This window comes from Cebidichthys violaceus, unplaced genomic scaffold (genome assembly GCF_023349555.1).
Source record: "Cebidichthys violaceus isolate CVI_PGR_0920_01 unplaced genomic scaffold, fCebVio1.0.p SCAF_14, whole genome shotgun sequence".
In the NCBI taxonomy this organism is placed as follows: Eukaryota; Metazoa; Chordata; class Actinopteri; order Perciformes; family Stichaeidae; genus Cebidichthys; species Cebidichthys violaceus.
In genome coordinates this window covers 1,763,267-1,776,457 of record NW_027176307.1, presented here as the reverse complement: position 1 = coordinate 1,776,457, position 13,191 = coordinate 1,763,267, and the positions used below count along the sequence as shown (strand labels likewise).

General features: G+C 41.1%; 1 protein-coding gene across 1 annotated transcript in view; it reads left to right on the top strand.

The window, feature by feature from the left end:
* Nucleotides 1-12,834, top strand: part of syne2a (spectrin repeat containing, nuclear envelope 2a) — an 89,737-nt gene extending 76,903 nt beyond the window's left edge. Inside the window, exons 100-115 of the mRNA XM_068708452.1 lie at nucleotides 2,403-2,565; nucleotides 3,006-3,196; nucleotides 3,679-3,829; nucleotides 4,524-4,706; nucleotides 4,882-5,019; nucleotides 5,442-5,633; nucleotides 5,751-6,039; nucleotides 6,831-6,899; nucleotides 8,500-8,633; nucleotides 8,805-8,931; nucleotides 9,405-9,592; nucleotides 9,701-9,877; nucleotides 10,675-10,803; nucleotides 10,889-11,080; nucleotides 11,695-11,768; nucleotides 12,001-12,834. Coding sequence (XP_068564553.1) covers nucleotides 2,403-2,565; nucleotides 3,006-3,196; nucleotides 3,679-3,829; nucleotides 4,524-4,706; nucleotides 4,882-5,019; nucleotides 5,442-5,633; nucleotides 5,751-6,039; nucleotides 6,831-6,899; nucleotides 8,500-8,633; nucleotides 8,805-8,931; nucleotides 9,405-9,592; nucleotides 9,701-9,877; nucleotides 10,675-10,803; nucleotides 10,889-11,080; nucleotides 11,695-11,768; nucleotides 12,001-12,214 — 2,611 coding nt within the window. The 3' untranslated portion in view covers nucleotides 12,215-12,834. The remainder of the gene's footprint in view (nucleotides 1-2,402; nucleotides 2,566-3,005; nucleotides 3,197-3,678; nucleotides 3,830-4,523; nucleotides 4,707-4,881; nucleotides 5,020-5,441; nucleotides 5,634-5,750; nucleotides 6,040-6,830; nucleotides 6,900-8,499; nucleotides 8,634-8,804; nucleotides 8,932-9,404; nucleotides 9,593-9,700; nucleotides 9,878-10,674; nucleotides 10,804-10,888; nucleotides 11,081-11,694; nucleotides 11,769-12,000) is intronic.
* The last annotated feature ends 357 nt before the right edge of the window (nucleotides 12,835-13,191 follow it).

Below are 13,191 nucleotides of genomic sequence, written 5' to 3'. Positions count from 1 at the left end.
TGCTCTGCAGCTGTCAGGAATACATGGCTTCTAATGTACAGACTGTAGGTTAAGCCCCTGTGATGGTAAACTGTCACTGCCCCCCCGACCCCTCCCCTCAGACAGATGGACAGTCCTGCGTAAGAGCTGGAGATGCAGACTTGCACATACAAGCTACCCCCCACCATAACGAGAAAAAAAAAGAAGAAGCTGTGCTTACGTCTCAGACAGTACCATATGTCCCCACTGACTCTCCCCCACACTTTTTGTAGTCTGTCAGAGTGGGATGACATGAGGGAGGGTGGGTTAGGATGGGAGGGGCCGTGTCTGTCGGCATGCATTAATCACTGATTCACCGAAGTGAGGTTTCAGAGGGTTTGATCCCATGCAGCCAAGATGTTGAACACTGTAATACTGAATTCTTGACCTTTTAAATTTCCCTGATCTTTTTATGGAAAGTTGCTTTAAAAATTTGTAAAAAAAAAAATCAAAAGGCCGACATTTTTCCAGAAAGAAAGAATTTGACACTATGTTTTAATCCACTTTCCTTAATTGTCTTCATGCCTTTAATTCAGCTGCTGGCAACAACAACTAATTTGATGCAATAATCAAGTAGTCGAAGCATCATTATGTATGTAAAAGTTAAATGATAGAATTAAAAAACTACTAAAAAAGCACATGCACAGTAAGGTGAATAGAGTTAAGTCTCTGAGTAACTTTGAGTCCTCTACTTTGTTAACTCCAACCTTATATCCTCACTTATCCTCCAGCTCTTTTCTGCTCCGTTCGTTCTCCTCTTGTCTCTTTTTCCTCTGCGAGGACCCCTGACCGGGTTTTGTGTCTTTGTTGGGCCTCGGCATGAAGCTGCTGGCCTTTGTTAGGCTGTCAGAGGTAGAGCGGGAGTGAAAGAGAGAAAGACAATTTAGTTGACAAGGATGGTTGTATCTGCAGAGGGGAAGAGGATTTTCTGGACAGAATTTACACTGACTCTATTATGTCTTCATTACACGGCCATAAACATAAAGGCACATTAACTGCACACACACAAACGTCTACTGAATATACTGTACATTATTCCTGAACTGTAACTAGGGCTCGAAATCAGTTGACATTTCCAACAACAGAGTTTTGGTACAAAAAAATATAGTTTTTTAGGTCCATTAGTTCATTTAGCAAAACATTTGGTGCATGATTGTTTAATGTTTTATAAGAAATGTGTCTATGTAAAAAAAAAAAAAATCCTAATTAACTATTAACATAACCTTTTCCAAGACCGTTTATGAACTTTATGTTTATCGTAACTGCCACTTGAAGAAGTAAGAACCACCCAAAAAGAAAAATCAGATCTATGCAGCCTCTCAACGTATGTACTTGTGCGTAGTCCAAATGCCCAGCATCTGTTGGGACCCTTTCATGAATTCTTCAGCCTGCCGCTGACACTCGCAGCGGTTTTCAATGCTTAATATTTTGGTGAAGAGCGTCTCCCTAATGGACCTCAACAGGAGAGGAAGGATCAAATGCGGATCAAACTCCCAATGGGGCACACTTCAGGCTTTCAAGCTTCAGAAGAGTGCTCTTATTGTCCCAAGCGTTGCTATGACACCTGTGTGTGTGTGTGTGTGTGTGTGTGTGTGTGCGTGTGTGTGTGTTCATGACGGGGTCAGTTACCATGGTGATTTTGGAAGTTGTTAGAAGAGCTACATTTTCTTTCTTTTTTTGTCTTTCTTCTTCTTTTTCTCTCTCAAAGTTTTTTGTTTTCTTACTTTCTTTTCTGTCTTTTTATTCTCATTTTCTGTTTTGTTTTTTCCCTTTCTTTAATTTTCTCTCTTTTTGTCTTTCTTTCTGTTTGCCTCTTTCCTGTGTTTGTATCTGCTTTTTAATTGTGTCCTTTTTACATACTTTCAAGGTTATGTACAAAACAATGTATTTCATACGAAGAGAAGAGATGCTTTGGACCAGATTTAGCTACAGGCTTTTTTGTTGTTCCTGCCTTTTAATTACTCGTGTGTTCAAAAGGATCTGTCCTGGGTGTTGAGACTTCACCAAAGAGGGTAAAAATACAAATAAAAGAGTATTTGCCTTGCAAAATAGTTTTTATTTATTCATATATTCCTCTAATCTTTGCTTGCTTATGTTTTCTTGTGGATTACTGGCAAATTTGCCTTTGGGCCTTTAAATTAGTCAATTAATCACGTTTCAGTTAAGTTGATATTAGTCCATACACACATGCAACCGCTGATGAACCGTTTGAAAGGTCACGAGCCAAATGGATTGAGAAGCACTTGGTAAGATGTTGGTTAGACCACGCAATGAATTAGTACAGATGTTTCCAACAGTCATGATTCCTTACTTAAATATGGATTACTTCATTTGAAAATTGGAAGATAAAGTTAATAAAGCAGTGTGTGTGTGTGTGTGTTTAGGGTGAAGAAGCTGAAGGAGACTCTGGTGGCGGTGCAGCAGCTGGATAAGAACATGAGCAATCTCCGCTCGTGGCTTTCCCGCATCGAGGCCGAACTGTCCCGACCGATCACCTACAGCGTCTGTCACCACCAGGAGATCCAGAGGAGGCTGGCCGAGCAGCAGGTACACAGAAACACACTCTGCTATTGATAAGCCAGTCCACCAGTGGTTTAAGCTGAGCGAGGAGTTTTGTCTCTAAACTCAAATTTCTGTTGTAGGTTACTGCTATGTGAAATTTTCTCTTTCTTTCATTAGTATTTTCTTTTATGGTCTTAATTGTTTGTGCTTTCTATTTCGTTTTGTTGTTGTCGTCTTTTTGTCTTTACAGTATTGTTAGTATTGTTACACTTTAATTTTTGTTTTTCTGCTTCACTGTCACTCCCACTTACTCTTTGTCTCTGTTTATGATTAATAATTTATATCTGTTCTTTGTTTAATTTTGGGAGTGGGTGGTCTCATGCAGTGAGCTCCTGTCCTCCATCTGTATGTCTGTTGACTGATATGTTTAACACATGGTTTCACTGGTATGGTCTGATGCCATGTCTGACTTCGTGTCCGTCCAGGAGCTGCAGAGGGACATTGAGCAGCATACGCAGGGCGTGGTGTCAGTACTCAGCCTGTGCGACGTTTTGCTGCGGGACGAAGATGCTGCCGGCGGCACCGAGGCAGAGAGTGACTCCCTGCAGGAAACCAGCCACAGTCTGGACCAGCGCTGGAGGGCCATCTGTGCCATGGCTCTGGACAGGAGGCTCAGGTAGGCACTAAAATACACACACACACACACACACACACACACACACACACACACACACACACACACACGTACGTGCTGCACTTTCCCCAGATATAAATCAGTCAGATCAGAGCAACCACGCATTAAACACCAATTCTTACATGCCAACAAGTTTTGAAGATGTTATACAATAGGAAACCTTGACTTCTTTGGGTTCTTTGTCTATTACTATTACTACTGAAGTTACTACATATTGAGATGTAAATGATTGTTACACAGCGCTGTTAAATCCCTGAAGCCGGTTTATCCATAACCACATTCCGAGGTTTGTAGGCAGTACTTCATTAACATCCAATATATCACTTTGCAGTACACAATTCCAGTCCATTTACTTCATTTCTAATCAGATTAATAATTCAAAGCCTGAGTTTTAAATTTAGAGGTTAGGAAAGCCTTCATCAGCGTCATAGAATAACTCACTCCAGTACGATGTGTCCTTGTAGGATCGAGGAGACCTGGAGACTCTGGTGCAAGTTCCTCGATGACTACTCGCGGTTTGAGGATTGGCTCAAGATGGCCGAGCGCACCGCTGCCAATCCCAACTCTGCAGACGTCCTTTATACTGTGGCCAAGGAGGAGCTCAAGAAGTTCGAGGTCAGTTGTGACTTCGGCAGACAGAACTGAAGTGAAGTAGCTCTGTTTTTGAATGCTTGTTTGTTTTCTCAAAGGGAAATATTCTCATTATTCTGTATTAAATTGGATGTGACTAAATTCATGAAGTTTGAATTGTTGCCTTGACAGACTAGATGGGTGTTTCATCTTTTTGCTCTATGCCCAATTATTGTCTTTGATATCTTTTTTCCTCAATGTTCTTTCTGGTGTCTCTTAGATAAATACAAAAATCCTACTCGTTTACCTTTTAACAGCAAGAAAATAAAGATACATATGTGAAGTAAACCAAACTATCATTTCATTATCAATTAATCTGTCATGGTTACCAAGAGTTGACATATTAAATTGCTTCTTTTTTTTTTGTCAATCAAAACCCAAAGATGTCACTAAACTTTGTTGAAGACCAGCATATATTGAAAAATTACTTAAATGATTAATTGATTTTCATAATTGACACCAAATAATTTCGGACGACCAACAAATGTTTTAATCAGCTAGTCGTTTCAGCTGTATGTGACATAATGAGAAGGAGGGTGAGTCACACAAAACTAAAAGAAAACATGTAATGACATAAATAAGTTCAATGTGTTCACAAGACTTGTTATAATATTTAAAGCCATAATCCCTTCCTGTTACTCTATAACTGGTTCATCCCATCTTTCCCTGTTCTTTTTAGGGTTTCCAAAGGCAGGTTCATGAGCGGCTGACCCATCTGGAACTAGTCAATAACCAGTACCGCCGCCTGGCCAGGGAGAACCGCACTGACCGAGCCAGCCAGCTCAAAGCCATGGTCCACGAAGGCAACCGGCGCTGGGACGACCTGCACCGCAGAGTGGCTGCCATCCTCCGCAGACTCAAGGTACAGCACAGCACAGAGGGCATGAAAGGCGCTGACCACAATTATTGTTCTTTCCCTTTCCTCTTATTCCCTGTCATCACTCTACGATTTTTGTGGGCATTTTATGACTTTAATTCATAGCAAACAGTAGTGTTAAAAAATGTACATATCATCTACTTCTTCACCTTTCTCTCAGTATTTCACCGGCCAGCGGGAGGAATTTGAAGGCACCAGGGAGAGCATGCTGGTGTGGCTGACCGAGCTGGACCTGCAGCTCACCAACGTCGAACACTTTTCAGAGAGCGACGTCCATCACAAGATCCAACAGCTCAATGTGAGGACACACTGGAACACTTACAGGGACTTGCTTTATAGCGAACGCACAAACTGCAAGTCACGCTCAATGTTAGGAAAAAAAGCTCTGCTCAGTTTGTTTTTCTGTTTAATTTGTCTGACTTCAAGCCTTTATATCTTTTAGAGAATAAATTACCTCTTATGACCAAAAAGGAAAGAGTTGGAAGCTATTTCAGCCAGTTCTCTTGGTGCTTACATGTTGCAGCCATTAAAAGTAATGCATGTTAAGATGTTTAGGGCACTGGCTTCATTTTTAAAGTAATTTTTTTTGGTAGATTTCTGTTTCAGCTCATTGACCAGAGCCCTCTAACAGATACTATTAGCAGTTGTGTTTGGTTCCTTTTGGTTTTCTGAAACTCCTCATTTTACTGACTCTGTCTCTGTTCATCCTCTTTCCTGCAGAGCTTCCAGAAGGAGATCACCCTGAACACAGAGCGCATTGACGGGCTGATAGTGTTTGGAGAGGGTCTAATCCAGAAGAGCTCACTGCAGGATGCAGCGCTGATAGAAGAAGAGCTGGAGGAGCTGCACTCCTACTGCCAGGAGGTTTTCAGCAGACTGGTCCGCTTTCACCAGCGTCTCAGCCAGCCCCCGGTGAGCTGGAGCACACACACATAAACTACAAAACTAAAATTTGAATTTAAGGGGCACAAACCAAAATGGTCTGGTCCGCAAGTGACGAGCTGAATACCTGCTATTTCTTCACCTTAGTTGATCAGAGAAGAACCGGTGCTCTCTGGTGCTGCCTTTTCCTTGGAGTCGAGCTTGGAGCGGATTGGCCGACCGTGGCTTGGGCGGAGCCAAGGAAGCCTCCCGGCGACACCCACCCGCCTGCTGGCCTCTCCGCTGGAGCGCTCGGGGCGGGAGACACCGGTGAGCGTGGACTCCCTGCCATTGGAGTGGGACCACACCGGAGACGTAGGAGGGTCATCGTCCCATGAGGATGACGAGGAGGAGGAAGATCATGAGGATGACAGAACTTACTTCAGTGCACTATCAGGTAGATTTACAGACAAACATATTAACGGTTCACCCAGTTTAAGGTTTCCTAGTTTTTATTGCTGTAAGGGTTTTAAATATCACAAGGGCATAGGGCATTATCCCTTAAGTGACTGTGATGTTTGAATGGTTGTCGCAAAAGAGACGAGCAGAAAAAAGGAGACTAGAAACACCTGAAAGCCAGGGACTGTTTGACACCCAGGAACCTTGGCTTTAAATTTAGATTCAGTTTCTCCAGTCAAAATGCAAGGGAAGCTTTTGAGTCCCTAAAAATCCTCCTGGATTACTGAAGAAGCTCCTGCGGTGGAAGAGGATTACTTCAGTTTTGCTGTTCTCAAAAAATTATATGATAAACATCTGATTTAATGGGATTTTTAAGATGTTAAAGTGATAGTTTGGATTTTTTTCAAATGGGGTTTTACAGTGTACAGTAGAGGGCGGGTCCACACGTTTGGAGAAGCAGACAGGACTTTTAGATTATGGCAGTTTTCAGATGAGCCTTTTTCAGATGAGTGTCTTTTAGGTGGCTACCCCGTCCACAACAGTAAAGAGCGCTTTGCTCCTGTGCCGGTACTTCTGTCTATTTCTTTGAATTGGGGGCGTGCCGGCTGCCATCTACTTTGGTACCTCATGTAACCCCACTTCAAAAAAATCAAAACTACCTCTTTAAAAAGAAGAAAAGAAAAAAAAGAGAAAATGTAACATCCATTTCACACACACACACACACACACACACACACACACAATCATAGACATCCATACGTCTCTACTCTGACCCCTCTCTCCTCTCAGAGGTGGAGTTGACTGAGAGCCAGGAGGAATTTGTCGAAGCCCCAGAGGCCCTACAAGCCTCCTCACTGGGTAGGATAAAAAAAGAAAATCTTCACCTTCTGCTTAATAAATCCACTCCTTGACTCTTCATGGTGAAATGGGTTTCCAACAAATATCTTCTAGCAGCTCATGTATCACTGTGCGGCTACTTGCTTGTCGTGATGTTGCTGCTGCTGCTCTGATACTTTGCTTCCTGTAGCTGTGGTTTGCGTACACAAACACTTTGTACCTTTTTTCTTTCTCTGACTCCTTTTTTTAAGATGGTGTTCTTCATTTTAGATGCACTGTGGTCTAAATTATATATTTTTTAAAAAACCACCAACTGGCTAATAAGTAGGATATAAATAAAGCTCAACAATCTCTAAATGTCAAAGCTCTGGTCAGACATTTTATTTTATTAGTTTTGAGTCTAATGTTTTCTTGCCAAATAGGAATTTTATTGGCTGCACTAATAACATTGGTCTAATTTTGGTCAAGCTCGTCACTAGCTGCATGAATTATGTCACTAAATATTTTTCATTTTCAGGTGACCATGACTTTTTTTTAGCCGTTGCGAGGATAGATTTCATTTATGTTTTCACATTTGCAGAATTTGCATGTTTCTTTACATGTCTTTCCCCACCAACCTTCCTTTTATTTTTTCACCAATCCAATCTGTTTTGTTGTGTTAATTTGAGTCCCTTTCATCCTTCTGTCCCCCAACATCCTGTCTTTTATCTTCCCCCCTTTTTCTTTCGACACTTTCCTCATCATGTAATCCCATCTAATTTAACCCCTTCCTTGAGACCTTCCTCACTTTGTTTTACCATGTTTCTGTTCTACTACTTCACTCATCAGACCACTGATCAGCCTCCTTCACAGACCACTGAGTTCTTAAAATGACCTCTTTCTTCACCATCATTTCTCACAGTTATTTATAATAAGGTATTTAATGTTACCAGATGGTTTGTTATATAAAACCGTCAGCCTTCTGTCAATCAAACTCTTACCAAAGCCAGTCGGGAGAAAAGCAAAAACATATTTTCGATGAAGAAAGTCCTTCAGTACCGTTCTTTGCCGTTCTCTCGATGAAGAACTACTCTGCAGTTCACATAAAAGTCATGCTGTTTCGACATCGACGCAAACCTCTTCAGAAGCCGACATTGTTTTTTTTAGAAAGAAAGTCGCCTCTCCATGTCGTCTTGCACACACCTAAACCATGCCCATAGCTGCCAGTAGCTCCTCAAAGGAAGCTGATTGGTCCGGACACTTGAAGCCGGATGAGATGGATTTTTGTGTGACACACAATCCAGCGTTTCTCACGTGATCTTGTGACATTGCGAGAATCGTATCACATTTTAAACTTGTCTTAATTGTTTGAACTGGTTTACCTCGGTGCCATATGCTTTCTCTCCTGCTGCTCAAGAATGTGAAATATGGCATCAAGGAAACACCACCATAGCGATAATAACAAGGTCTTCAATTTCCTGCGGTGGATGATTTGTGATTGGGTGGCACCTTCACTTGGCTTTGGATGCAGTTTTGTAAAATGAAGTTTTCGTAACTTAAGAGTTCCCATCACTGATAGCTGTAAATGTTCTTCTAGTGACGTTTCCTTTCAGTGGCATTAATACATTTTTTTGTGTTTTAGTTTCAAGCAGGTCCATGGCTGTACACGAGTCTCCAAGATGGCGATCGCAGGAAGACACAGAAACACGGCTGGACTCAGAGGGCCACACTGAGGCTCCACCCACCCTCACCAGCACCCCTCTAAAGCAGGGCTATGTACGTTTCAAAGATAACGCCCTACTGGATACAAGTAAACCAGTACCAGTTAACTGAGGAGGACATGGAAAGAAAACAATTACTGTAAAAATATGAGGAGATGCTTCAGTGTGTGCTGCCTGTTTGCAGCTCCAGCGATCTCTACTAACAGCGTCTTTCTTGTGTCTGCAGTTGCGTCTCATGTCTGAGTGCAGCGGCAGCATTGAGGACATCAAAAGAGTCTCGCTGATCCTGGATGATGAGGAGCAGCCGGAAGACCTCGGCCTGAGGGGACTGACTGCCTCAGACAAACAGTCAGGTGGGAGACGCTGTGACTTATGACTTGATATTCACTGTATTGGATCGCAAAGCTCAAAACTCAACTCGGCTCAACTCAACTAAGCGGGTTAAACGATTAGAAACCAATGGATGCCTTGAACGGTAGAAAAATGCTTTTAATGTTTAATAGAAGTTCCAGCTTGTTAGACAGATACATAAAAGAGCAACTGAGGCCAGTCCATGAAAATGTTTTAAACCACAACACAATAAACATTTTGAGAGCAGAGAGATGTATTCCTTTGAGTGTGTAAAATTTGTGTTGCGTTTTAAAAAATCTTCTGTAAACTGTTTCTCCATGTCTGTGTGACAAGCTGTAAGCATTGGCATCCACAGGATACATGGCCGGTGCGAATGTCTATTCATCAATATTTAATGTAAGCTTCTCATAGCATCTTGTGACAAAAAAAAAAACAGCACAAACTTCAACATCAGTAAATGTTCTTGCTCTCTCAGATGTGATTGAACGCTGGGAGCTGCTCCAGGCTCAGTCCAGGAGCCCACAGGAGGCCCGTCAACTCACGTCTGACCTCGACGACATCACTTCCTGGTTGGAAAAGGTGACCCCGGAGCTAAAGCGCCTCCAGCAGTCCGACCCAGCAGCCAGTATTGAGGACATGGCAGCCAGAGCCACAGAACTAAAGGTGACATTTAAGACCAAATACAACAGATCTGATGCAAAGTATTCAGCTTTTGTGTTTATATTCATGAATATATATATATATATATATATATATATACACACATTACAGGAGACGCAGAGGGCGTTTACTCGCTACAAGTCCATCATGCTGTCTGTCAACCTGCGAGCTCAGGAAGCAGCAGAACTACAGGAGAGACTGGCTGGCATGAACAAAGACTGGGGCCGAGCGTGTACAGGCCTCCAGCAGTGGGACACCAGTCTGAGGAAAACGCTGATGCGCTGCCAGGTGAGGAGAAAGTATTCATAATAGTCTTGTGGTGTCTTGAATAGGAATGACTATTTGCTCTTGCTATGCCATTACTGTTGTTCTGTTTGTTATCTGTAAGTGTTACTTAAGTTGAATTGTTCTATTGAGTTTATCAGACTTTCCCTTTCTTACTTTCTTTCGTATTTTAATGCCATTCACACAGCTTGTAGACATTTTTCATTTGCCCATTATAAAATAAATGTATCCACTACATATGTAGCTGTCCACAAACACCATATTTCTAAGTGTTTCAATATAAGGCAGTGTGTTAGTTTGCATTCTTTGGACTCATAATCGCATACAGAATAAAGAGCTTCAAAGCGAAAGAAAATCTGCATGATGAGTACTTTTACATTGAGTACTTTAAGTATATTTGGATGCTAATACCGTTGTTCATTTACGTAATTACTTGTAACTGAGTATTTCTGCTCTGTAGTTTACTTAAAGCAAAATTATGCAACTTTCTATATAAAAATAACTTCAAAATGATTTGATGGTGCACCGACTTGTAATGGTGTCTCTTTCATTCCCACTCCACATCCCAAACTTGCATCATGTAGAAACGCGTTTTTTGTTATACTTATTGCTATTTGAGTGTTCATCCCCAATGCCACAAAAAATAAATCTACAAAGAGTATTTGTGTAAAATCCTGTATATTATCCAAAACTTTGTAGTAAAAAACTGTAGGTTGCGCCAAATCTCTAAGCACTACATTTTCACAAGTAAAAGATCCAATTACTTCTAAACACCACTTATTTTATTGTTCTCCACACAGGAGTTCCATGAAACCCTCCATTCCCTGCTGCTGTGGCTGGCCCACGCAGAGAGCAGACGCTACGCAGTGAACATCAGTGAAGCAGCCACACCTGTTCGAGCCCTGCAACAACATCTCAGCACGCTCACAGTAAGCAGATAATCATGTTTTTGTCAAATATTCACTGTCCTGCTGGGCTGCCCCCGTCACCGTCTCTTACGTTTGTGGTTTGAAGGAGCTGCAGAAGGAGCTGCAGGGCAGGCAGACTCAGCAGGCCTCCCTCCAGGCTCTGTGGTCTCAGCTGCAGCCTGAGGACGAGGCAGAGGAGACCGACGAGGCCAAGGAGAAGCTCCATGTGACGAGCAGCAAACTGAAGTGTCTGCTGAGGCAAGTGGACCAGGACCTCAGCACTCTGCAACAGCGTCTGGTGAGAGTTTAACAAATACATTTTTATCAAACAGCAATCCTGAAATTGTTTTTTAAGAATTTTTAAGGACTTCATTTATTTAAAACAAGATTGTTACCACAGGGTATATGCAGGGATCCTGAAATTAAATACCCCTTCAGACCTTTTTTAAGACCATTTCCATGATTTTAAGACCTCATCACCACTTCCGAGTGCTAAAGTTACATCAGCGACACACTTAAACTACCATTTTCTAAACATTTATTGTAAGACAGAGATAGCTAATGCAACAAAATTCAGATTGACGCAGTGGAAACAAAACAAGGGAATGAATTGAATGACTAACTCAATGCAAGGTTTATTAGAAAGAGTAATATCACTAATACACTATCTTGTTCCCTGTAACACTAACACACACACACTGTACACGCACACTTGAACTCTTTTGAATAGAATTACTGTAGGCTACTGTATATCAGTCCTTAATGTTATTGTCTTTTTATGCAATTTGTGTCACAAGTAAAAGAATTGGAGGTCAAGAAAACTATGTTTAAGCCTTTTTTAATACACTTTAAGATCCTGCAGGACAGCACTGTGTATGTTGAACGGATGGTGAAATAGTGTCTTTTATTCAGGATTGTGAAACTGCATCAGACGTCCAAGGCCAAAACGCACCTGCAGATCCAAAAAAAGGTTCTTCTACTCAAAGGTGTGCAGAATGACTTCAGTATATTGCCATTTATTAATACAGTACTATTTAATGTTGTCTGAAATCGACCATGATTTGTTGATGAAGAGTTGACTTACAAAAGACTGCAGATACTCAAAAGTGTTTGCAGGCTCTCCTGATTTTGTTACAATATGTCCTTATCACTCAATAGTGTGTGTATTTCCTTTATTCCTGTAATAAACGTTGTCCATGTGTCTTGTGCGTCATGCAGAGAGAAGAAGGACTCGCCCTCGCCCCCGCCTCGTTCTTTCTTCTACCGGGTCCTTCGAGCTGCCTTCCCCCTCCACCTCCTCCTACTGTTTCTCCTGCTCCTCCCCTGTCTGATTCCCCAGTCAGAGAGCGACCCCGGCTGTACTGGGGCCAACAACTTCGCCCGGTCCTTCTACCCCATGTTACGCTACACCAACGGCCCGCCGCCCACCTGATAGAAATGTACTTAGGAAGAAGATATAAGGACTGAAAACATAATGAAAATCACAAGCCACCTTTTTGTCACACCTGAACAAACATGTAGAAACGTTAAGCTGATGAAGTGATTGTCCAAACACAGCATAACAGTGACTGTAAACAAGTCCCTGTTAGATGTTATGAACTGTTGACATTTGTTTTTGCCAGACCTGATGCTTCAAAAAAAAAAGATCATGCATAATCTATTTTTATGTGAGACTGAACTCTTTAAAAAGTTTATTTTTTACATCAAAGACACTTGCTAAAATGTTAATGTTATCTTTATGAAGCCAACCATTGAAAAATACGGCACTTTCATACACAATTGTATGAATATATATATATTTTTAGAGGCTATTTGTGTTGAGTTGATTGTAAGTAGACATGTTTATGCCTCCCAGTGCACTGTTGAAACACTGTAGATTTAGCAGGAGAATTTGTATGTACAAAATGTAAAAATACAATGGTTATTTATAACATCAAATGGTTGATGTATGCTCCTACTTTTCTGATAGTAAACACTTTATTAACTCTGTTTACTCAAAGCAATTGTTTTGCCTAGAATGACGAACAAATAAAAATGTAAATATGCACTTTACAGAGGGATGCAGTGTATGCTTTGGTCAGGGAAGAGGCCTTTAAAAAACATCTTCAAAATAGTATAGTATGTCGAAAAAAGTAATAAAAAAAAAGTTGTAGTGCTGCAACTTTATTAAAACCTTTTTCTGACATACTATAATCATAATTATATGAAAAATGTTTTTAAAAAGTCGTAGTATAGTATGTGGAAAAAAGTTAAATCCATAGTATAGTATGTCAAAAGATGTCAGTATAGTTTGTGCAAATTAGTTAAAAAAATAATTATAGTATAGTATGTCGTTTGACTCCAGAAGGTAATGGCACCCAGCTGTTGTTGACCAATAAATAGTTATGGCACTTAATTCCCTTTTTAAAA